Source organism: Anomaloglossus baeobatrachus, chromosome 6 (assembly GCF_048569485.1).
Source record: "Anomaloglossus baeobatrachus isolate aAnoBae1 chromosome 6, aAnoBae1.hap1, whole genome shotgun sequence".
NCBI lineage: Eukaryota > Metazoa > Chordata > Amphibia > Anura > Aromobatidae > Anomaloglossus > Anomaloglossus baeobatrachus.
Window position 1 is genome coordinate 330,972,035 of NC_134358.1, and position 26,512 is coordinate 330,998,546.

The 26,512-nt window shown below is 48.6% G+C and overlaps 1 protein-coding gene across 1 annotated transcript in view; it reads right to left on the reverse strand.

Annotated features, from left to right (window-relative positions):
* ZNF830 (zinc finger protein 830) overlaps nt 1-26,512 on the reverse strand; it is a 144,992-nt gene that overhangs the window by 88,945 nt on the left and 29,535 nt on the right. The window contains exons 2-4 of the mRNA XM_075316538.1: nt 21,644-21,740; nt 18,275-18,398; nt 6,202-6,241 (exon numbers count right to left, since the gene is read on the reverse strand). Coding sequence (XP_075172653.1) covers nt 6,202-6,241; nt 18,275-18,398; nt 21,644-21,740 — 261 coding nt within the window. The remainder of the gene's footprint in view (nt 1-6,201; nt 6,242-18,274; nt 18,399-21,643; nt 21,741-26,512) is intronic.

Genomic DNA, 26,512 nt, shown 5'->3' on the forward strand with positions numbered 1-26,512 from the left:
ACAGTGCCAGCGGAGGAAACACATAAGGGAGCTGAAACTACGACCAATCCTGAACTAAGGCGTCTGCCGCCATAGCTCTGGGATCTTGAGACCGTGCCATGAACGTCGGTACCTTGTTGTTGTGCCGGGACGCCATGAGGTCGACGTCCAGCACCCCCCAGCGGCAACAGATCTCCTGAAACACGTCCGGGTGAAGGGACCATTCCCCTGCGTCCATGCCCTGGCGACTGAGATAATCTGCTTCCCAGTTTTCCACGCCTGGGATGTGAACTGCAGAGATGGTGGAGGCCGTGGCTTCCACCCACATCAAAATCCGCCGGACTTCCTGGAAGGCTTGCCGACTGCGTGTGCCGCCTTGGTGGTTGATGTATGCCACCGCTGTGGAATTGTCCGACTGAATTCGGATCTGCTTGCCTTCCAGCCACTGCTGGAACACTTTCAGGGCAAGATACACTGCCCGTATTTCCAGAACATTGATCTGAAGTGAGGACTCTTGCTGGGTCCACGTACCCTGAGCCCTGTGGTGGAGAAAGACTGCTCCCCACCCTGACAGACTCGCGTCCGTCGTGACCACCGCCCAGGATGGGGGTAGGAAGGATTTCCCCTTCGATAATGAAGTGGGAAGAAGCCACCACCGAAGGGAAGCTTTGGTCGCCTGAGAGAGGGAGACGTTCCTGTCGAGGGACGTCGGTTTCCTGTCCCATTTGCGTAGGATGTCCCATTGAAGAGGACGCAGGTGAAACTGCGCGAAAGGGACTGCCTCCATTGCTGCCACCATCTTCCCCAGGAAGTGCATGAGGCGCCTCAAGGGGTGTGCCTGACCTTGAAGGAGAGATTGCACCCCTTTCTGTAGTGAACGCTGCTTGACCAGCGGAAGCTTCACTATCGCTGAGAGGGTATGAAACTCCATGCCAAGATATGTCAGCGATTGGGCCGGTGTCAGATTTGACTTTGGAAAATTGATGATCCACCCGAAACTCTGGAGAGTCTCCAGAGTAGCGTCGAGGCTGTGTTGGCATGCCTCTTGAGAGGGTGCCTTGATCAGCAGATCGTCCAAGTAAGGGATCACCGAGTGACCCTGAGAGTGGAGGACCGCTACTACAGTAGCCATAACCTTGGTGAAAACCTGTGGGGCTGTTGCCAGGCCGAACGGCAGTGCCACGAACTGCAGGTGTTCGTCTCCTATGGCGAAGCGCAAGAAGCGCTGGTGCTCTGGAGCAATCGGTACGTGGAGATAAGCATCTTTGATATCGATCGATGCAAGGAAATCTCCTTGGGACATTGAGGCGATGACGGAGCGGAGGGATTCCATCCGGAACCGCCTGGTCTTTACGTGTTTGTTGAGCAGTTTCAGGTCCAGGACAGGACGGAAAGACCCGTCCTTCTTTGGGACCACAAACAGGTTGGAGTAAAAACCGTGACCCTGTTGCTGAAGAGGCACAGGGACCACCACTCCTTCTGCCTTCAGAGTGCCCAGCGCCTGCATAAGAGCCTCGGCTCGCTCGGGAGGCGGGGATGACCTGAAGAATCGAGTCGGGGGACGAGAGGTGAACTCTATCTTGTAACCGTGAGACAGAATGTCTCTCACCCAACGGTCTTTTACCCGTGGCAGCCAGGTGTCGCAAAAGCGGGAGAGCCTGCCACCGACCGAGGATGCGGATTGAGGAGGCCGAAAGTCATGAGGAAGCCGCTTTGGTAGCGGCACCTCCGGTGGTCTTTTTAGGACGTGACTTAGACCGCCATGAATCAGAGTTCCTTTGATCTTTCTGAGGCCTTTTGGACGAGGAGAATTGGGACCTGCCCGCGCCCCGAAAGGACCGAAACCTCGACTGCCCCCTCCTCTGTTGGGGTATGTTCGGTTTGGGCTGGGGTAAGGATGTATCCTTTCCCTTGGATTGTTTGATGATTTCATCCAAACGCTCGCCAAACAATCGGTCGCCAGAAATTGGCAAACTGGTTAAGCGCTTTTTGGAAGCAGAATCTGCCTTCCATTCTCGTAGCCACAAGGCCCTGCGGAGTACCACCGAATTGGCGGATGCAACCGCCGTACGGCTCGCAGAGTCCAGGACAGCATTAATAGCGTAAGACGCAAATGCCGACGTCTGAGAGGTTATGGACGCCACCTGCGGCGCGGACGTGCGTGTGGCTGCGTCAATTTGCGCTTGACCTGCTGAGATAGCTTGTAGCGCCCATACGGCTGCGAATGCTGGGGCAAAAGAAGCGCCGATAGCTTCATAGATGGATTTCAACCAGAGCTCCATCTGCCTGTCAGTGGCATCTTTGAGTGAAGCCCCATCTTCCACTGCAAGTATGGATCTAGCCGCCAGTCTGGAGATTGGAGGATCCACCTTGGGACACTGAGTCCAACCTTTGACCACGTCAGGGGGAAAGGGATAACGTGTATCCTTAAGGCGCTTAGAAAAACGCTTATCTGGACAATCATGGTGATTCTGGACTGCCTCTCTGAAATCAGAGTGGTCCAGAAACATACTCTGTGTACGCTTGGGAAACCTGAAACGGAATTTCTCCTGCTGAGAAGCTGACTCCTCCACCGGAGGAGCTGAGGGAGAAATATCCAACATTTGATTGATGGACGCAATAAGATCGTTCACTATGGCGTCCCCGTCCGGAGTATCAAGATTGAGAGCGGCCTCAGGATCAGAATCCTGATCAGCTGTCTCCGCGTCATCAACCAGAGATTCCCCCCGCTGAGACCCTGAACAATATGATGATGTCGAGGGAATTTCCCAGCGAGCTCGCTTAGTCGGTCTGGGGCTGGGGTCTGTGTCAGAGCCCTCAGCCTGGGATCTATGAGACACCCCGGGGGGACATTGTTGGTCCAACTGAGGGGGGCCAGGGAACAATGATTCAACAGTGTCCCTGTGCTGAGATACCGGTCTGGACTGCAAGGCTTCTAGTATCTTAGCCATAGTCTCAGAGAGTTTATCCGTAAAGACTGCAAACTCCGTCCCCGTCACTTGGACAGTGTCAGCAGGTGGTTCCCCCTGGGCCCCCCTTAGCAGAGGCTCCGGCTGAGTAAGTGCCGCAGGGGCCGAGCAGTGTACACAGTGAGGGTCAGTGGATCCTGCCGGTAGCGGGGTCGTACATGCGGCGCAGGCAGCATAGTAAGCCTGTGTTTTGGCACCCCTGCCTTTTGTGGGCGCCATGCTATTGTCTTCCCTGAGCAACACAATAGGGTATATAGCCAGAAATCAACTGTGCACCATACAGTGTAAAGTATATACCATAAACATATAATTTATAATTACACTTCTGCACAATGGGGCTAGCACCACAGGTGCTGCTTACCACCCGCTTAAAGCGGTTGTGAGGCCACCAGAATCCCTGCCTGGGTCTCCCAGAATTTGTCCCCCTCTGCAGCGTCCGAGGAGCTGACAGGAATGGCTGCCGGCGTCCTGAGGAGAGGAGGGAGCCGTGGGCGTGACCCAGAAAGTGCGGGAACTGGTGCCCCACTGTGCACAGTGAGGGGGGTGGAGTATGCAAAGCATGCTCCAGCCCTCATTGCTGCTCGTCCTGTACAGCGTCCCGCCCTTCCCCTGCCTGTCAGGGCTGGGGGTGGGAGGAAAAATGACTAGGCCGCAAAAGCCGGGGACTCGAGTAATAAGCGCGGCCGCCGTATAAGCGCGGCCGGCGCGGAAGTCCCCGGCGCACTACAAGTCCCAGCCGCGCCACAGTGTTAACCATGGCAGCGGCGGTCAGCGCGGTAGTCCCCATACACAAACACACTCAGCGACGCTGCAGTGTGTAATGGCACATTTAACCCGGTCAGCGCCGCGGTCCCCGGTGCACTAGCACACCCAGCAATGCTGGAGTGTTGCTGTGCGCGGTCCCCACGGGGACACAGAGTACCTCCAAGTAGCAGGGCCATGTCCCTGAACGATACCTGGCTCCTATCCAGCAGGCTCCTCAGGAGTTGTGGATGAAGCACGGTCTCAGTGCCTGGAGACCGATAGGATCCCACTTCACCCAGAGCCCTAAGGGGGATGGGGAAGGAAAACAGCATGTGGGCTCCAGCCTCCGTACCCGCAATGGATACCTCAACCTTAACAACACCGCCGACAAGAGTGGGGTGAGAAGGGAGCAAGCTGGGGGCCCTATATGGGCCCACTTTTCTTCCATCCGACATAGTCAGCAGCTGCTGCTGACCAATCTGTGGAGCTGTGCGTGCATGTCTGCCTCCTTCGCACAAAGCATAAAAACTGAGGAGCCCGTGGGAGCACGGGGGGTGTATAGGCAGAAGGGGAGGGGCTTTACACTTTTAGTGTAATACTTTGTGCGGCCTCCGGAGGCATAGCCTATACACCCAATTGTCTGGGTCTCCCAATGGAGCGACAAAGAAATGTCTTTTATAGACGCTATGACGCTGAACGGCCAGATAATCACAGTAACGCCACAACCAAGATGGCTGCAGCATTACTGTGATTGGTTAAGAAGCCCAGCATGTTTATTGGCTGAAAATCAGGCGCCAAAACGGCTGAGAGACATCCGAATATAGCGAGGCAAATACATCATTACTCGCAATATAACGAATAGCCTGAAAATCGTACTATTCTGCGAATAACGAATCATAATGAATACACTCGCTCATCACTAGCATTTACCAAATGGCTGCAATGATACAAAGAGTGAAAAATTTAAAAAAAAAAAGAGTTGGAATACCGTATTTTTCGGACCATAAGACGCACTTTTTTCCCCCCAAATGTTGGAGGAAAGTTGGGGGTGCGTCTTATGGTCTGCCTATAGGGCTGCGGCCGGAAATGAGAGTGCTGCGGTGGAGCGGGCCATCGGGGGCACGAGCAGGCTGTAGCAGCACCTGCCGTGACCACGTGGGTCCGCTCATTTCATATGCACGCCCATCCTCCCGCCCATCTCTCAGCGCTGAAGCCGTCACTGACAGGTGGGCGGGGTGATGGGCGGGGAGAGCGCGCATAATTAACAGCCGGCCGTGATCACCCCTGGCAACTACAGCCTGGAGTGATCATGTGCGGCTGTATTCACTGCCCCCCCGCGCATCATCAACAGCCTGGGGGGCAGTGAATAAGTACGGCATACTCACCGGACACTTCCGTGCAGCACCGCGATCTCCTCCAGTCTGCCGGTCAGCTGATCTGTGTAGAAAGCAGTGAGCACAGCGATGACGTCATCGCTGTGTGCCGCTAGTCACACAGGTCAGCTTACCGGCAGACTGGAGGAGATTGTGTGCTGCACGGAAGTGACCGGTGATGGCTCCACACAGGTAAGCGGTGCTGCTGCCGCCACAGAGAGGGGGGAGGAGCGATGCTGCATAGAGCGAGGAAAGGTAAGTATAAATGTTTATTTTTTTTTGTGTGATACAGGATACATGCCATATAGGAGCATGGGGTAATATAGCAGCACGGAGCCATATAAGAGCATGGGGCTAATATAAGAGCACGGAGCCATATAGGAGCATGGGCCTAATATAGGTGCATGGGGCCATATAGGAGCATGGGGCCATATAGGAGCATGGGGCCATATAGGAGCATGGGGTAATATAGCAGCACGGGGCCATATAGGAGCATGGGGTAATATAGCAGGATGAGGGTATATTGCAGCATGGGGCCATATAGCAGGATGGAAGTATATAGCAGGATGGGGGTATATTGTAGCATGGGGCCATATACCAGGATGGCAGTATATAGCAGGATGGGGGTATATACCAGGATGGCAGTATATAGCAGGATGGGGGTATATAGCTGGATGAGGGCATATACCAGGATGGGGTACCTTAGCAGAGAATTTGGGGACATTACCCCCATAATAGTGTCAGCAGCAGATCCTCGCCCCATAACAGTGTGTCATAACCACATTTTTTGCTTAAAATTTTTTTTTCCTATTTTCCGCCTCTAAAACCAGGGTGCGTCTTATAGTCTGAAAAATACGGTACTTTCCGTACCCACTAACTGTCTGAGGCAGATGCCAGCAATGTAATATAGCCATCTGCCCTTTGTGGAGCTTGCTGTGCTTCTGAGCTTGTTATAAAGTCTCTGACACGCTCCATGTCAGATATATCTGACACGGACCGTGAAGAAGTTAATTTGTCCATAAATCAAATAAATATAAATGGTAACTTTATGGTAATGGTAAGGATGCCAAAAACGTGATGTGAACCAAAGATATTACAATTAAATTATGATTGAAATAAACCTTAACGATTCTTACGTCGATGCCTTTGATGAAGCCGAAGACTGATCTTGTGAATCTATTGAATAAAAAATAAAATATAAAATTTTAAGTGCATAACGTGACACTAAACATATAATATGCAATAAGAAAGCGAAAAGAGCAAAATATGTGTCAAAACATCCTTCTCTTATTTCTTTTAACCCTACTCAATCTCATGTTACCATTAGATCCCAAAGTCTCCTCCCTTCTCACTGCCCTGTGTATAGCACTGAGACAGAAAGATGAAGAAGGGTTCAAGTTGTCTCTTTAGTAGCTCTGAGCTATGTAGTCTCCTTACTACCTAGTTGTTTGCAGGGTTGGGCACCAATCCTTCAATGACAGTTCTGACAACTTATCCTGCTCCTACAATGTAATGGTCTGTCAGTGTTTGTTCTGACTCTACACTGGTATCACTATATGTAAATATACAGAGAACAAGGCCTTTGAACTAGCACAGGGATCAGGAAAGAGAAAGCTGCAATTAAAACTGGTGTGGAAGCTGCTGTGGTAGAGGTAAAGGGAGGAGGTCAGGTTGTAGGGTCTGGGGGACCAGGGATTTTCAAGAATTATAACACCTTAGGAGTTGAAAGGTAAGTGAGCAGCTAACTGCAGTATAGAAACCAAGAGCATGGTGAGAGATGACTGGGATGTTAGGAGTTAACTCCTGGCCTGGAATGCAGGCACCGAACATACTGGCCAGGCTGAGTGAGGACAAGAGCCTTGGAAACAATCTGTAGTATCTACCATGTAAGATACAAGCTCTCATGGCAGGAGAATGAAAGCAGATAGAAAAAGCCAGGCAACTTACTTATTTTCATGCTGTCTTTCTAATTAAGGCAATTAACATGAGAATACCCCTTTAAGTTATAAAAGCCTTCAACATGGGAAGAAGGGAATTTTGTTTACTTACCGTAAATTCCTTTTCTTCTAGCTCCTATTGGGAGACCCAGACAATTGGGTGTATAGCTTATGCCTCCGGAGGTCACACAAAGCATTACACTTAAAAGTGTAAACCCCTCCCCTCTGCCTATACACCCTCCCGTGCATCACGGGCTCCTCAGTTTTGGTGCAAAAGCAGGAAGGAGGAAACTTATAAATTGGTCTAAGGTAAATTCAATCCGAAGGATGTTCGGAGAACTTAAACCATGAACCAAAGAACAATTCAACATGAACAACATGTGTACACAAAAGAACAACAGCCCGAAGGGAACAGGGGCGGGTGCTGGGTCTCCCAATAGGAGCTAGAAGAAAAGGAATTTACGGTAAGTAAACAAAATTCCCTTCTTCTTTGTCGCTCCATTGGGAGACCCAGACAATTGGGACGTCCAAAAGCAGTCCCTGGGTGGGTAAAAGAATACCCCGGTAGTAGAGCCGAAAGACGGCCCCTTCCTACAGGTGGGCAACCGCCGCCTGGAGGACTCGCCTACCTAAGCTGGCATTTGCCGAAGCGTAGGTATGCACCTGATAGTGTTTCGTGAAAGTGTGCAGACTCGACCAGGTAGCCGCCTGACACACCTGCTGAGCCGTAGCCTGGTGCCGCAATGCCCAGGACGCACCCACGGCTCTGGTAGAATGGGCTTTCAGTCCTGAAGGAACCGGAAGGCCAGAAGAACGGTAGGCTTCAAGAATTGGTTCCTTGATCCACCGAGCCAAGGTTGACTTGGAAGCCTGCGACCCTTTACGCTGGCCAGCGACAAGGACAAAGAGCGCATCCGAGCGGCGCAGGGGCGCCGTACGAGAAATGTAGAGCCGGAGTGCTCTCACAAGATCCAACAAGTGCAAATCCTTTTCACATTGGTGAACTGGATGAGGACAAAAAGAAGGTAAGGAGATATCCTGATTGAGATGAAAAGGGGATACCACCTTAGGGAGAAATTCCGGAACCGGACGCAGAACCACCTTGTCCTGGTGAAACACCAGGAAGGGGGCTTTGCATGACAGTGCAGCTAGCTCAGACACTCTGCGAAGTGATGTGACTGCCACTAGGAAGACCACCTTCTGCGAGAGGCGAGAAAGAGAAATATCTCTCATTGGCTCGAAAGGTGGTTTCTGAAGAACCGTTAGCACCATGTTCAGATCCCAGGGTTCTAGCGGGCGCTTGTAAGGGGGGACTATGTGGCAAACCCCCTGCAGGAACGTGCATACTTGCAGAAGCCTTGCTAGACGCTTTTGAAAAAATACAGAGAGCGCCGAGACTTGTCCCTTAAGAGAGCCGAGAGACAGCCCCTTTTCCATTCCGGATTGAAGGAAAGACAGAAAAGTGGGCAAGGCAAATGGCCAGGGAATAAAACCCTGATCAGAGCACCAGGATAAGAAGATCCTCCACGTCCTGTGGTAGATCTTGGCTGACGTTGGTTTCCTGGCCTGTCTCATAGTGGCAATGACCTCTTGAGATAACCCTGAAGACGCTAGGATCCAGGACTCAATGGCCACACAGTCAGGTTGAGGGCCGCAGAATTCAGATGGAAAAATGGCCCTTGAGACAGCAAGTCTGGTCGGTCTGGTAGTGCCCACGGTTGACCCACCGTGAGATGCCACAGATCCGGGTACCACGACCTCCTCGGCCAGTCTGGGGCGACGAGGATGGCGCGGCGGCAGTCGGACCTGATCTTGCGTAACACTCTGGGCAGCAGTGCCAGAGGAGGAAAGACATAAGGCAGTCGAAACTGCGACCAATCCTGAACTAAGGCGTCTGCCGCCAGAGCTCTGTGATCTTGAGACCGTGCCATGAATGCCGGGACCTTGTTGTTGTGCCGGGACGCCATTAGGTCGACGTCCGGCTTCCCCCAGCGGCAACAGATCTCTTGAAACACGTCCGGGTGAAGAGACCATTCCCCTGCGTCCATGCCCTGGCGACTGAGAAAGTCCGCTTCCCAGTTTTCCATGCCCGGGATGTGAACTGCGGAGATGGTAGAGGCTGTGGCTTCCACCCACAGCAGAATCCGCCGAACTTCCTGGAAGGCTTGCCGACTGCGTGTGCCGCCTTGGTGGTTGATGTATGCCACCGCCGTGGCGTTGTCCGACTGAATTCGGATCTGCCTGCCTTCCAGCCACGGCTGGAACGCCTTCAGGGCTAGATACACTGCCCTTATCTCCAGAACATTGATCTGAAGGGAGGACTCTGGCTGAGTCCAGGTACCCTGAGCCCTGTGGTGGAGGAAGACCGCTCCCCACCCTGACAGACTCGCGTCCGTCGTGACCACAGCCCAGGATGGGCGCAGGAAGGATTTCCCCTTCGACAAAGAAGTGGGAAGAAGCCACCACTGAAGGGAGGCCTTGGCTGCCCGAGAAAGTGAGACGTTCCTGTCGAGGGACGTCGATTTCCTGTCCCATTTGCGGAGAATGTCCCATTGAAGAGGACGCAGATGAAACTGTGCAAATGGAACTGCCTCCATTGCTGCCACCATCTTCCCTAGGAAGTGCATGAGGCGTCTCAAGGGGTGCGACTGGGCTCGGAGGAGAGATTGCACCCCTGTCTGTAGTGATCGCTGTTTGTCCAGCGGAAGTTTCACTATCGCTGGGAGAGTATGAAACTCCATCCCGAGATATGTCAGCGATTGTGTCGGTGTCAGTTTTAACTTTGGGAAATTGATGATCCACCCGAACCTCTGGAGTGTCTCCAGAGCAATGTTCAGGCTGTGTTGGCATGCCACCCGAGAGGGGGCCTTGACAAGAAGATCGTCCAAGTAAGGGATCACTGAGTGTCCCTGAGAGTGTAGGACTGCAACCACTGTTGCCATGACCTTGGTGAAGACCCGTGGGGCTGTTGCCAGGCCGAAAGGCAGTGCCACGAACTGAAGGTGTTCGTCCCGATGGCGAAACGCAGGAAGCGCTGATGCTCTGGTGCAATCGGCACGTGGAGATAAGCATCCCTGATGTCGATTGAGGCTAGGAAGTCTCCTTGGGACATCGAGGCGATGACGGAGCGGAGAGATTCCATCCGGAATCGTCTGGTTTTCACGTGTCTGTTGAGCAGTTTGAGGTCCAGGACGGGACGGAAAGATCCGTCCTTTTTTGGTACGACAAACAAGTTGGAGTAAAAACCGTGACCCCATTGCTGAAGGGGAACGGGGATAACTACTCCTTCTGCCTTCAGAGTGTTCACCGCCTGAAGAAGAGCATCGGCTCGCTCGGGGGGCGGAGGTGTTCTGAAGAAACGAATCGGAGGACGAGAATTGAACTCTATCCTGTAACCGTGAGACAGAATGTCTCTCACCCATCGGTCTTGGACATGTGGGCACCAGGCGTCGCAAAAGCGGGAGAGCCTGCCACCGACCGAGGATGCGGTTTGGGGAGTCCGCAAGTCATGAGGAGGCCGCTTTGGGAGCGGTTCCTCCGGCGGTCTTTTTAGGACGTGCCTTAGACCGCCATGAATCAGAGTTCCTCTGACCCTTTTGAGGCCTGTTGGACGAGGAGAATTGAGACCTGCCTGAGGGCCGAAAGGACCGAAACCTCGATTGTACCTTCCGTTGTTGAGGTCTGTTAGGTTTGGACTGGGGTAAGGACGAGTCCTTACCCTTGGATTGTTTAATGATTTCATCCAATTGCTCGCCAAACAGGCGGTCGCCAGAAAACGGCAAACCGGTTAAAAACTTCTTGGAAGCAGAGTCTGCCTTCCATTCACGTAGCCACATGGCCCTGCGGACTGCCACTGAATTGGCGGATGCTACCGCTGTACGGCTCGCAGAGTCTAGTACAGCATTCATGGCGTAGGACGCAAACGCCGACGCCTGAGAGGTTAATGACACAACCTGCGGAGTAGCGGCTCGTGTGAGTGCATTAATCTCAGACTGACAAGCTGAGATAGCTTGGAGTGCCCATACGGCTGCAAATGCCGGAGCAAAGGACGCGCCGATAGCATCATAGATGGATTTCATCAGGAGCTCTATCTGCCTGTCAGTGGCATCCTTGAGTGATGCACCATCTGCCACTACAACTATGGATCTGGCCGCCAGTCTAGAGACTGGAGGATCCACCTTGGGACAATGAGCCCAACCCTTGACTACGTCAGGGGGGAAGGGATAACGTGTGTCATGAAGGCGCTTAGTAAAGCGCTTATCCGGAAAAGCTCGGTGCTTCTGGACTGCATCTTTGAAGTCGGAGTGATCAAGAAACGCACTCCGTGTACGTTTGGGAAACCTAAAATGAAATTTCTCCTGCTGAGAAGCTGACTCCTCAATCGGAAGGGGTGGAGGAGAAAGATCTAACACCTGATTGATGGATGCTATAAGGTCGTTTACTATGGCGTCCCCTTCAGGCGTATCAAGGTTGAGCGCGGCGTCAGGATCAGAGCCCTGATCTGCCGCATCCGCTTCATCTTCCAGAGAGTCCTCATGCTGAGACCCTGAACAGTGAGATGAAGTCGAGGGAATCTCCCAGCGAGCCCGCTTAGTCGGTCTGGGACTGCGGTCCGTGTCGGAGTCCTCCCCGTGGGACCTATGAGTCGACCCAGTAGCACTTTGCTGCTCCGACCGAGGGGGGCATGGGGGCAATGAATCAACAGTGCCCGGGGCCTGTGTTACAGGTCTGGACTGCAAAGCTTCTAGTATCTTAGCAGACCATCTATCCATAGACTCAAAAAGTTTGTCAGCAAATACTGCAAACTCTGTCCCTGTCACCTGGACAGTGGGGGCCGGAGGTTCCACCTGGGCCGGGGGTCCCACCAGTGGCTGAGACTCCGGCTGAGTGAGTGTCACAGGGGCCGAGCATTGCACACAATGAGGGTAGGTGGAACCTGCAGAAAGCATTGCAGCACATGAGGTACAGGTTGCAAAGTAAGCCTGTGCTTTGGTACCCTTGCTTTTTGCGGACGACATGCTGTTTCTCCTCTTAGAGCAATCAGTGAGGGTATATAGCCAAACGCTAACAGTGTGGCCGTACAGAGAGAATGTATACAATATAAGCATATAAATATACACTTCGGCACTCAGGGGGACCAGCACCTAGTAACAGGTGCGGCTTACCGACCGCTCTCAGCGGTTGTGTGACCACCAGATCCCTGCCTGGGCCTCCCAGAGCTGTGGAGCTCAGTTGTCTCCCCTCTGAAGTTCTCCAGCGTCTGAAGTGCTGATAGCAATGGCTGCCGGCGTTCAGAGAGGAGGAGGGAGCCGTGGGCGTGCCTGTAAAAGTGCGGGAATCTGGTGCCCCACGGTGCTCAGTGAGGGGGGAGGAGGATACAAAGTATGCTCCTGCCCTCAGCGCTGACGTCCAGTGCAGCGTCCCGCCCTTACCCCTGACTGGCAGGCCCGGGGGCGGGAATATGCGGCACTAGGCCGCAAAAGCCGGGGACTAAAGTTATAAGCGCGGCCGGCAAACAAGCGCGGCCAGCGCGGTAGTCCCGGCGCACCAACACACCCAGCAGCTGCTGCAGTGTCCATTACACAGGCGCTCTATGCGCCGTCCCCAAGGGGACACAGAGTACCTCAGAGTAGCAGGGCCTTGTCCCTGATGATACCCGGTCTCCTGTCCAGCAGATTCCCCCAGGGTCTGCGGAGGGAGCGCGGTCCCAGTGCCTGGTGACCGGTCAGGATCCCACTTCACCCAGAGCCCCTAAGGGATGGGGAAGGAAAACAGCATGTGGCTCCTGCCTATGTACCCGCAATGGATACCTCAACCTTAACAGCACCGCCGACCCGAGTGGGGTGAGAAGGGAGCATGCTGGGGGCCCTGTATGGGCCCACTTTTCTTCCATCCGATATAGTCAGCAGCTGCTGCTGACTAAAATGTGGAGCTTGCGTGGATGTGTGCCTCCTTCCACAAAGCAATAAAACTGAGGAGCCCGTGATGCACGGGGGGGTGTATAGGCAGAGGGGAGGGGTTTACACTTTTAAGTGTAATGCTTTGTGTGACCTCCGGAGGCATAAGCTATACACCCAATTGTCTGGGTCTCCCAATGGAGCGACAAAGAAATATTTTTTCAACACGTTACTGTAGGTAAAATAATTTGCACTTTTATCAGTCTCCAATATTTACACCTTCATCTATATTTAGAAACCCTGGCTATTGAGTTTGTAGCTTCATCTTAGCTTGTGTCTCTACAATACATTAATATAGGCTGGGTCTGAGGTGTTTGGGTCCTGGCTGCTGTAATCTTCAATAGCTCTCATGTGCCACCATTGCTTAATTTCTGGAGTGATATCCTCGAAGTGCTTTCTTCCTTTCTATAGCCGTTTTCCTTTCCCTCTGCGAGAATAAGAGTGTTTCACCCCTGCCCACACACTAATCTGCTAGGAATGTACCCCTCCTTAAAAGCTACCACTAAGGTCTAATCCACATTTTTTATGGGTCAATATTTCATCTGTATTTGAAAGTCAGAATTCTTCAACTGCTGATGATTTGTACATTTTGCCTCCCAAAGATCGCAGTATGGAAAATCGCTGCCCTTGTCGCACAACATCGCTAACACCCGTCACACTACTTACCTGCCTTGCGACGTCGTTGTTGCCGGCGAACTGCCTCCTTTCTAAGGGGGCGGTTCGTTTGGCGTCACAGCGACGTCATTAAGCGGCCGCCCAATAGAAGCGGAGGGGTGGAGATGAGCGGGAGGAACATTCCGCCCACCTCCTTCCTTCCTCATTGCGGCCAGCCACAGGTACAAGGATGTTCCTCGTTCCTGCGGTGTCACACATAGCGATAGTGTCACACATAGTTCCTGCGTCCTGCAACAGCAACGAGAATTAGGGAAATGGACAGCGTGTCAACGATCAACGATAAGGTAAGTAAAATTGCTCGGTAACGGTCGTTCGTGCGTTTCACACGCAACGACGACGCTAACGAGGCCGGATGTGCGTCACGAATTCCGTGACCCCAACGACATCTCGTTAGCGATGTCATTGCATGTAAAGCAGCCTTAATTCGGTTGTCTCATTACAGCGAATGGATCCGTCGGGGTTTCACTTGAATCACGTATTTTGGAGGTGTAGATGGAAATCCTAATGCAAGTGCTCAGCACAGAGCACAGGATAAATGTGGACTGATCTAAAATGTCCTGTACCCCAAATTGTCACTAAATAGCATTTAACTGAATCCACAAAAACTCAAGTTTCCACTTAGGTCCATCATCTGTTAACGGAAATATTGGGGTCTTCCATGTTACTGATAGCACAAAAGCTCTGGAAAAACGCTATAGCTCCTCCCTCAAAAAAAGAAATTCAGCAAAATTTGCACCTCTTAATCCAAAATGCCTCCTCCCTATGTGAACCCAACATGTAACTAAGCCACAGTTAAAGTCCACATGTTTGGCATTGTTGTAGTGAAAAACCACGCTTAAATTTACGGGGTGTGTGTCTCCAGAAGCATGAGCTGGGCACAATGTATGGGCATTGTATTGTACTAAGCACTTCAAGAGCTTATTTGCAATTTATAATTCTGCAACATAGGGCGGCATGGTGGCTCAGTGGTTAGCGCTGCAGTCTTGCAGCGCTGGAGTCCTGGATTCAAATCCCAACAAGGACACCATCTGCAAGGAGTTTGTATGTTCTCCCATGTTTGCGTGGGTTTCCTCCCACACTCCAAAGACATACAGATATGGAATTTAGATTGTGAGCCCCAATGGGGACAGTGTCGTTGATGTATGTAAAGTGCTGTGGAATTAACAGCGCTATATAAATGAATAAAAATATTATTATTATCCATTGTGTCTGTATTCATGGGTGCTTTCCAGAGAGTAAATAGTCACTACACCTGTAGATGAATTGTTCACTTGGGGGTTCAAAGTGCTCACAAACCTGCTAGATAAATTTCTTGAGAGGGCTAGTTTCCAAAATGAGGTTACTTGTGGGGGGATTTCCCTTTCTTTAAGCACATCAAGGGCTTTTCATATGCGACATGGAGTTTGCTATCCATTCCAGACAATTCTGTGCTCTAAAGTTCAAATGGTGTGGTGTACCTTCCCTTCCGAGCCCTGCCGTGCGGCCAAACAGTTGATCTCTACCACACGAGGTATCTGTGTACTCAGGAGAAATTACACAACCAATTTTATGGTGAATTTTCTTTTATTACCCTTGTGAAAATGCTAAATTTGGGGCTAAAGTAACATTTTGTGGGGAAAAAAAAAAAAACCAAAAACATTTTCATTTCTTCCTTCCACGTTGCTTTAATTTGTGTGAAACATCTAAAAGATTGATAAACGTCTTGGATGTGGTTCTGAGCACTTTGAGGGGTGCAGTTAAGAATGGTGCCACTTTTGGGTATTTTCTGTCACCTAGGCCGCTCATTGTAACTTCAAATGTAATGTGGTCCCTAAAAAATGGTTTTGTAAATTGAGCCCTTTTAACTTTGGAACAAAATAAAGTGGTGTAAAGTAGACATGTGGGAAATGTTATTTATTAACTATTGTATGTGACATAACTCTCATTTAAGGGCATAAAAATCAAAAGTTTAAAAATTGCAAAATCATCACCAAATTTCCGATATTTTCACAAATAAACACAAAATATTGTCCTTCCTAAATTTACTAGTATAAAGGAAGTACAATATGTTGCAAAAAAAACAATCTCAGAATGGCTGGAAACCGATGGAAGTGTTCCAGAGTTATTAAAGAGAACCTGTCAGGTGCAATATACACCCAGAACCATGAGCAGTTCTGTGCATATTCCTAATCCCTGCCTAACCGTCCCTGTATCTAGTATCATATATAAAGAGATCTTTAGAAAAAGTATTTCTAAAGATCATTTATAATATGCTGATGAGCGCGGGGACCAGTTGCAAGGGTGTTCGTTCCTGCGCTCATTCTGCCTTATTAGAATGTTATCACGCCCACAGGGGCATACTAACATGCTATTAAATGTAGCATCTTCAGCGGTGACGGGCATACCTGTGTTCAATGTGACTGCTGATCAGAATGCCTGGCACTTACGGTCATACGCTGTATAAGGTGTACGCGTCTTGGCTTCAGATAGGTCTATAGCACATTACCAGAACTGCCGAGACACAGGTACACATGTCACCACTGATGACATTAAACATCATGTTAGCACACCCCTGTGGGTATGCTAACATGCTAAGATGGCAGAATGAGCGCAAGAACTAATGTCCTTATGACTAGTTCTTGTGCTCATTAGCATATCATAAAAGGACCTTTAGAAATACTTTTTCTAAACAGCTCTTTAGGTATACTACTAGATACAGGGAATGGGCAGGGATTAGAAATATGCACCCAGAACTGCTCGTGGTTCTGGGGGCATATTACATGTGACAGGTTGCCTTTAACTCAAAGTGACACTGGTCAGGAAGTTGTCCTGGTCAAAAAGGTGAAAAACGCTGGGGGGGTGAAAGGGTTAATATTCGTCTCCGTGCTTTACGGAGCACAAAATCCCTTTAGGCCCTGTGCGCACACTGCGTTTTTTGCTAAGGATTTGCTGAGTTTTTTTGCTGTAGAATTGTTGCAGTTTTTGTTCATAAGCTTCATGGAGTCCTTTCCCAGCAAAGTCTATGTGAAATCCAAAATGCTGTGCGCACGTTGCGGTTTTTTTCCTTACAGGTTTTACTGGAGAATTTCTGCAGCAAAAATAAGCAGCACGTCACTTCTTTTCTGCGTTTTTCCCTGTGTTTTGAAATTGACAATGTTAAAAAAAAATGCAGGTAAAAACGCGGTAAATCCGCACCAAAACCACGGTAAAACCGCATGCACTTATGGTGCGTTTTTTTCCCGCCAGAAGGTGCGTTTGTCACTGGAGAAACAAATCCACAGTGTGCGCACATAGCCTTAGAGTTCTGGCAAAATGTGAATCTATATTCATGCTACTAGTACACTAAAAGTAATTACCATACAATTTAAAATATTTGCTTTAAAAACGTATGTCTGCGTGCAGGTAATCACAGTTTTCTTTTGCTGAACTTGCTAAGCTTGCTGAATGCTCCGTTTGCTGAAATTTGCAGAGACTGCTCACCATAGAATTAAATGGAGAGGAAAACAGAATGCAAACCTGAAAACCACCTGAGAAAAAACAAAAACCCCGATTTTCCTAAGTAGCAGTAGTAGGAAAAAGTAATAAGCTTCTTTAAAGATGGACTGCAATCATAAGAAAACTATGGCCTGGATGCATCAAAGCAATGGCGCCAAATTTCTGAAACTTTGCAACATATAGTTGTGCAAACATTTAGCATTTTCAAAAAAGTTTCAGCGAACTCCGTTGGAATGTGCAGAACGAGGAGAGACGACACGCACTTCCTTAAAGGGAACCAATCACCAGGATTTTCCTATATAACCCAAAGCCAGTGCTATACTGGCACTATCAGGCTGATTCTATACATACCTGTAGTGCTCAGCTCCGATGTTTAGGTTTAGAAACCCAAAAAAGAAAAGTTTATAAAATCAGCAGCTTCTTGAGTGACAGCAGCTGAGGATCAGCTAATATCTGGGGGGGGGGGGGTATTTATAGTTATCCCCTCCCTATGTTAGAATTAGCATAAGTATTATACAAACGATTCTCTATTTCACTTGCAGAACCTGTGTGAGGTCATACCCATGTGACCAGAAGGGGCGGGGCCTCAGCCAACAGAAACATGTTGCTTTGTGGTATCAAAGGCCCTCCCCTTCTGGTCACATGGGTATGACCTCACCACAGGTCTTGCATGTGAAATGTTTGTATAATACTTAAGCGAATTCTAACAGGGAAAGGGGATAACTATGCATAATCCTCATATATTATCTGATCCTCAGCTGCTGTCACTCAAGAAGCTGCTGATTTTATACACTTAAATTTCTTGGGTTTCAAACCCTAAACATCCGTGCTGAGCACTACAGGTATGTATAGAATCAGCCTGATAGTGCCAGTATAGCACTGGCTTTAGGTTATATAGGAAAATCCTGGTGATTGGTTCCCTTTAAGTCATAATGAGCTATAGTGTACCTTAAGACACAAATCTTCAGAGAAGTATCTAATTCCTCATAAATTACTCCGGTCTCTGATTGGAGTAAAATTTGAGACAAGGCGCCCGGAGGTGTATATCAGTTTTAAGATGTACCCAAGTCATTAAAAGGCGTGTGCAGTACTGACAAATGCTCCAGGGAAGCCCTGTCATTGAATTACCAAAGGCCACAGTGATGGTTGAAGTATTTGGAGATTACCTTTGATGCGCTTACTCTCCAGGCTTTCCAAAGCTGGACCTTTTCTTTTTGTAGTCTGCAGCAACGGTGTAGAAACAGAAGGGCTGCTTTCTTTCACCTTGCCTCCTTTAAGTTCAGCAACTTTCTTAAAAGAGCAAAAGATATATTTATAAAACAGTGATACTTAAAAAACGTTATTACAAAAAATGAATTTTTGTGTCACTAAATTAGAGACGTTTTCCACTACCCTGATAATAAACTATTCTACTATAGTGTATATATAGTATAGTATAACTATAGGTCACCAATATCAGATTGGTGGGGGGAGTAGTTAACTCCTAACATTCCAGCCACCTATCACCAGCCCATTGATTTCTGTACAATACACACAGGCTCACTAACCTCCCCTTCGGCTCCTGACGGGCTGCTGTTCTTGCCCTTATCAATATTTTGGAATCAAAATTCCTGTCACCGAGCATCACAGCTCTCACTTTTCTGATCTATTCAGATTTATTGTAGCCACTCATACAATGATATCATATTCTGCAGCGCTTTACAGGCATCATCAATAATGTTCCCACTGGGGCTCACAATCGGAATTCCTTATCAGTATGTCTTAGGCTAGGTTCACACTTCCGTTAAATTGTATCAGTCACAATCCGCTGCTCTTGTAAACAACGGAATCCGTTTGGCGGATTCCGTTGTTCCCATAGACTTGTATGAGCGGCGGATTGTGACTGATGATGCTGCGTTGCACCCTCCGCCCGACTGATCAGTCATGGAACGACTGACCGCAGAGCAGAAGGAACGCAGCCTGTAACGTTTTTTGAGCAGCGCAACCTGTAGGATTTTGCTGCGCATGCTCTCTCTGGCTCCCTGCACACGTAACCAGGATACACATTGGGTTACTAAGCAATGTGCTTTGGTAAGTTACCCGATATTTACACTGGTTACGTGTGCAGGGAGCCAGCGCTAAGCGGTGTACGCTGGTAACAAAGGTAAATATCGGGTAACCAAGCAAAAAGTGCTTTGGTTTTAGTTACCCGATATTTACCCTGGATACATGTGCAGGGAGGCCAACACTTCCACACTGGGCTCTGCCCCCTCCCGCACTCCGCATGTGTACACTCACACACTCATCTGTACCCAGCCCTGCAGTCCCCGCGGCACTGACGTCCTCAGCGCCATGGCCCCGCTCGACTCCGCCCCCCTCGCGCTTCCCCCCCCGCACACAACGGAGTCCGACAATGAATTCTGTTCTTTGTCATCTGTTGTACAACGCATCAGTCACATGCGTCAAGCAACGCATGTGACTGATGCAAAACAATGGAAATGTGAACCTAGCCTTAATGGGGGAAAAGCATGCAAATAAAGGGAGAACATACAAACTCCTTGAAGAGATTGACCTTTGTGGGATTCAAAGACAGGACTATAGAGCTGATAAGCTAAAGTATTACTCACTGAGCCAGTGTATTCAATAACCAAATGCCCAGGTATATGTAAATGTAGTAACAGCAGTGGAGATCCGGAATAACCCACCGATACCTGAATGTGTACAGCAGAACATTAGAGTTGTAGTAACACTACAGTTCTGCTAGTCCCAAGAACTGTCACCAAGGAGTGCCCACCCCACCAGAGACCAGGCGGGCAGGAGACGGCAGACTTGGGAGCTACTCAGGAGACAACTTGAGATACCCCTTTACCACAAAACTAATAATACAGGAACGAAATGTCTTGAATTAAAGGGGTTATCCGGCTTCTTTGACTTTTTTTTTTTATTACCCTATTGGGCTACATTAGGGCAGGTAAGTAGATAGAGACCACTTACCTGCCCTGCTGTCAGCCCCTCTCCCCCGGCTCAGAGCGGTCATGTGACCGCTCCTGCCGCGATTTTGCTGCTTCCGGTCATTTCATGTCAACATGGGCAGGGCCATGTTGACATGCAAATGTGGAACAGCATGTTGCCGCCCTGATGGGCTGTACAGTGCGATGAGCCCCGCCCCCCTTCCCTGCACCCTCCCACACATTCCCCTGCACCCCGTACTCTGCCCACAACCTCCCCCTGCACTGCTGTGGGGTCCGTGACCTGGGGGCGGGGTCTGGCGGCAGCTGACATGGTGTCAGCTCCAGCACCGGGCCCCCTGCCCAGGATCGCACATTCAAATGTACCGGCATCGCAGATCACAGATCGCAGATCACCGATGCCGGTACATTTGAAAGTGCTGATGAGAAGCAGCGCAGCGCTGCTTCTCATCACTGTCCCTCCCGCTGTCTGTGCTCTCTCCAGCACAGCGGTGACGTCAGTACTGTGCTGATATGTCCAGAGCACAGACAGCTAGCGAACGTGCAGGAGCGGCAGGGACAGAGGACGGGTGAGTATGTATTCCACATGTGTTCCCTATGAAGGGGGGGGGGGGTGCAGAGCCATATGTGTGCGTGTGCAGAGCCATATGTGTGCGTGTGCGGTGCAGAGCCATATGTGTGCGTGTGCGGTGCAGAGCCATATGTGTGCGTGTGCGGTACAGAGCCATATGTGTGCGTATGCGGTACAGAGCCATGTGTGTGCGTGTGCGGTACAGAGCCATGTGTGCGTGTGCGGTACAGAGCTATATGTGTGCGGTGCAGAGCATACGTGTGCGGTGCAGAGCATACGTGTGCGGTGCAGAGCCATATGTGTGCGTGTGCGGTGCAGAGCCCGATGTGTGCGTGTGCGGTGCAGAGCCCGATGTGGGGCTGTTATTTGCAATGCTGTAGTGATAACAGGTCAGGTGCTGGGGAAGAATACTGACAGGGAATGTGTGTGCAGGGGGCGGGCAGAGGGCGAGACTGGACACTGGGGTGGGTGGTGACAGCTCTGACTGAGGTTCAGCACAGGAAGTGGTCAGTTTGCTAGAGCTGAATGTAAACAAGGTGCTGCAGAGAATAAAGGGTGAATTCAAGAGGAACAAAAGTTAGAAAACAAAAAATAACAATGTAGGTGTGATTTATATGACAATACAGCACAGATAAACTCAAAACATTTTTGTTAAGCTAATGTCGGACAACTCCTTTAAGCAATATCTGATCATATGTTTGATGGATCATCAATTCATAATAGCACAAAACATTTGTTCTGCAGACAAAATAATGATGAGAAAGGTAGGGAAAAAAAGGTCAGGGTTTTAAAGAATATCCAGGTTATACATGGTAACAGGCCTACAATCCGCAAGGAACAATTCTGACAAGATTGAAAACTGAATCCAATCGAATCGAACTTCAGTCCCCAAAAGTCAAAGGCTCCATTGGAAGGACACTTAATATGGGTGACCATCATTGGACGAAGGAGTCATGGAGATCGAAAAAAATCTCTTAAGTGATGAACACTAAACCGGGCCGTGGTGGGCAGCTTACCTCTTTGTGCTGCTTTCCCAGGATGTGTGCTTGCCACAACAATTCACTCTTTATGGGTATATTGCACACCACACAGGACAACTGGCCAAGGCTGTTGTATGTATACAACGTGTAGTTAAGGCTTATATCTGAATATGGCTTTACCAACACTGAAAAGCATAAGATTCTGCACTACGGAGACCCCTAGGTCCACAATGCGGACCACACATCCAATTCAAATGAATGGATTACCGGAAAAAACAACAAAAAGAGAAAGTGCATGAATGTCAGAGCGCTGCCTGACTGCCGAGAGGCCTTCATCCATACAGCATATAGCCGGGGGCTTTACATCAGCCACAATGACAAAGGCTGAAATCATGGCTGGAGATGAAAGCTCATGGAAACACTACACATGTATTCTGGGCCCGATCACATCCTCATCTCAAAGAATGTGCTGGATGTGGTTCATTTACCAGCCATCTATACAGCTGCACAGACATCGAAGGTAACACCTCGGTACTGATCTGTATATACACAAGTGGCCATCATCCAGCTCTCATGTACAGCACACATGTAGTGGGACATGTATGATCTCAGTACTGATCTGTATACACACAAGTGGCCATCATCCAGCTCTCATATACAGCACACATGTAGTGGGACATGTATGATCTCAGTAGTCATCTGTATATACACAAGTGGCCATCATCCAGCTCTCATGTACAGCACACATGTAGTGGGACATGTATGATCTCAGTAGTCATCTGTATATACACAAGTGGCCAACATCCAGCTCTCATGTACAGCACACATGTAGTGGGACATGTATGATCTCAGTAGTCATCTGTATATACACAAGTGGCCATCATCCAGCTCTCATATACAGCACACATGTAGTGGGACATGTATGATCTCAGTACTGATCTGTATATACACAAGTGACCATCATCCAGCTCTCATGTACAGCACACATGTAGTGGGACATGTATGATCTCAGTACTGATCTGTATATACACAAGTGGCCATCATCCACCTCTCATATACAGCACACATGTAGTGGGACATGTAAGATCTCAGTACTGATCTGTATATACACAAGTGGCCATCATCCAGCTCTCATATACAGCACACATGTAGTGGGACATGTATGATCTCAGTACTGATCTGTATATACACAAGTGGCCATCATCCAGCTCTCATATACAGCACACATGTATTGGGACATGTATGATCTCAGTACTGATCTGTATATACACAAGTGGCCATCATCCAGCTCTCATGTACAGCACACATGTAGTGGGACATGTATGATCTCAGTACTGATCTGTATATACACAAGTGACCATCATCCAGCCCTCATGTACAGCACACATGTAGTGGGACATGTATGATCTCAGTACTGATCTGTATATACACAAGTGGCCATCATCCAGCTCTCATGTACAGCACACATGTAGTGGGACATGTATGATCTCAGTACTGATCTGTATATACACAAGTGACCATCATCCAGCTCTCATATACAGCACACATGTAGTGGGACATGTATGATCTCAGTACTGATCTGTATATACACAAGTGGCCATCATCCAGCTCTCATGTACAGCACACATGTAGTGGGACATTTATGATCTCAGTACTGATCTGTATATACACAAGTGGCCATCATCCAGCTCTCATATACAGCACACATGTAGTGGGACATGTATGATCTCAGTACTAATCTGTATATACACAAGTGGCCATCATCCAGCTCTCATATACAGCACACATGTAGTGGGACATGTATGATCTCAGTAGTCATATGTATATACACAAGTGGCCATCATCCAGCTCTCATGTACAGCACACATGTAGTGGGACATGTATGATCTCAGTAGTCATCTGTATATACACAAGTGGCCATCATCCAGCTCTCATGTACAGCACACATGTGGTGGGACATGTATGATCTCAGTAGTGATCAGTATTACACAAGTGACCATCATCCAGCTCTCATGTACAGCACACATGTAGTGGGACATGTAAGATCTCAGTAGTCATCTGTATATACACAAGTGGCCATCATCCAGCTCTCATGTACAGCACACATGTAGTGGGACATGTATGATCTCAGTACTGATCTGTATATACACAAGTGGCCATCATCCAGCTCTCATATACAGCACACATGTAGTGGGACATGTATGATCTCAGTACTGATCTGTATATACACAAGTGGCCATCATCCAGCTCTCATGTACAGCACACATGTAGTGGGACATGTATGATCTCAGTACTGATCTGTATATACACAAGTGGCCATCATCCAGCTCTCATATACAGCACACATGTAGTGGGACATGTATGATCTCAGTACTGATCTGTATATACACAAGTGGCCATCATCCAGCTCTCATGTACAGCACACATGTAGTGGGACATGTATGATCTCAGTACTGATCTGTATATACACAAGTGGCCATCATCCAGCCCTCATGTACAGCACACATGTAGTGGGACATGTAAGATCTCAGTAGTGATCTGTATATACAAAAGTGGCCATCATCCAGCTCTCATATACAACACACATGTATTGGGACATGTATGATCTCAGTACTGATCTGTATATACAGAAGTGGCCATCATCCAGCTCTCATGTACAGCACACATGTAGTGGGACATGTATGATCTCAGTACTGATCTGTATATACACAAGTGGCCATCATCCAGCTCTCATGTACAGCACACATGTAGTGGGACATGTATGATCTCAGTACTGATCTGTATATACACAAGTGGCCATCATCCAGCTCTCATGCACACCACACATGTAGTGGGACATGTATGATCTCAGTACTGATCTGTATATACACAAGTGGCCATCATCCAGCTCTCATGTACAGCACACATGTAGTTGGACATGTATGATCTCAGTACTGATCTGTATATACACAAGTGGCCATCATCCAGCTCTCATGTACAGCACACATGTAGTGGGACATGTATGATCTCAGTACTGATCTGTATATACACAAGTGGCCATCATCCAGCTCTCATATACAGCACACATGTAGTGGGACATGTATGATCTCAGTAGTCATCTGTATATACACAAGTGGCCATCATCCAGCTCTCATGTACAGCACACATGTAGTGGGACATGTATCATCTCAGTACTGATCTGTATATACACAAGTGGCCATCATCCAGCTCTCATATACAGCACACATGTAGTGGGACATGTATGATCTCAGTAGTCATCTGTATATACACAAGTGACCATCATCCAGCTCTCATGTACAGCACACATGTAGTGGGACATTTATGATCTCAGTACTGATCTGTATATACACAAGTGGCCATCATCCAGCTCTCATATACAGCACACATGTAGTGGGACATGTATGATCTCAGTACTGATCTGTATATACACAAGTGGCCATCATCCAGCTCTCATGTACAGCACACATGTAGTGGGACATTTATGATCTCAGTACTGATCTGTATATACACAAGTGGCCATCATCCAGCTCTCATATACAGCACACATGTAGTGGGACATGTATGATCTCAGTACTAATCTGTATATACACAAGTGGCCATCATCCAGCTCTCATATACAGCACACATGTAGTGGGACATGTATGATCTCAGTAGTCATATGTATATACACAAGTGGCCATCATCCAGCTCTCATGTACAGCACACATGTAGTGGGACATGTATGATCTCAGTAGTCATCTGTATATACACAAGTGGCCATCATCCAGCTCTCATGTACAGCACACATGTGGTGGGACATGTATGATCTCAGTAGTGATCAGTATTACACAAGTGACCATCATCCAGCTCTCATGTACAGCACACATGTAGTGGGACATGTAAGATCTCAGTAGTCATCTGTATATACACAAGTGGCCATCATCCAGCTCTCATGTACAGCACACATGTAGTGGGACATGTATGATCTCAGTACTGATCTGTATATACACAAGTGGCCATCATCCAGCTCTCATATACAGCACACATGTAGTGGGACATGTATGATCTCAGTACTGATCTGTATATACACAAGTGGCCATCATCCAGCTCTCATGTACAGCACACATGTAGTGGGACATGTATGATCTCAGTACTGATCTGTATATACACAAGTGGCCATCATCCAGCTCTCATATACAGCACACATGTAGTGGGACATGTATGATCTCAGTACTGATCTGTATATACAGAAGTGGCCATCATCCAGCTCTCATGTACAGCACACATGTAGTGGGACATGTATGATCTCAGTACTGATCTGTATATACACAAGTGGCCATCATCCAGCTCTCATGTACAGCACACATGTAGTGGGACATGTATGATCTCAGTACTGATCTGTATATACACAAGTGGCCATCATCCAGCTCTCATGCACACCACACATGTAGTGGGACATGTATGATCTCAGTACTGATCTGTATATACACAAGTGGCCATCATCCAGCTCTCATGTACAGCACACATGTAGTTGGACATGTATGATCTCAGTACTGATCTGTATATACACAAGTGGCCATCATCCAGCTTTCATGTACAGCACACATGTAGTGGGACATGTATGATCTCAGTACTGATCTGTATATACACAAGTGGCCATCATCCAGCTCTCATATACAGCACACATGTAGTGGGACATGTATGATCTCAGTAGTCATCTGTATATACACAAGTGGCCATCATCCAGCTCTCATGTACAGCACACATGTAGTGGGACATGTATCATCTCAGTACTGATCTGTATATACACAAGTGGCCATCATCCAGCTCTCATATACAGCACACATGTAGTGGGACATGTATGATCTCAGTAGTCATCTGTATATACACAAGTGACCATCATCCAGCTCTCATGTACAGCACACA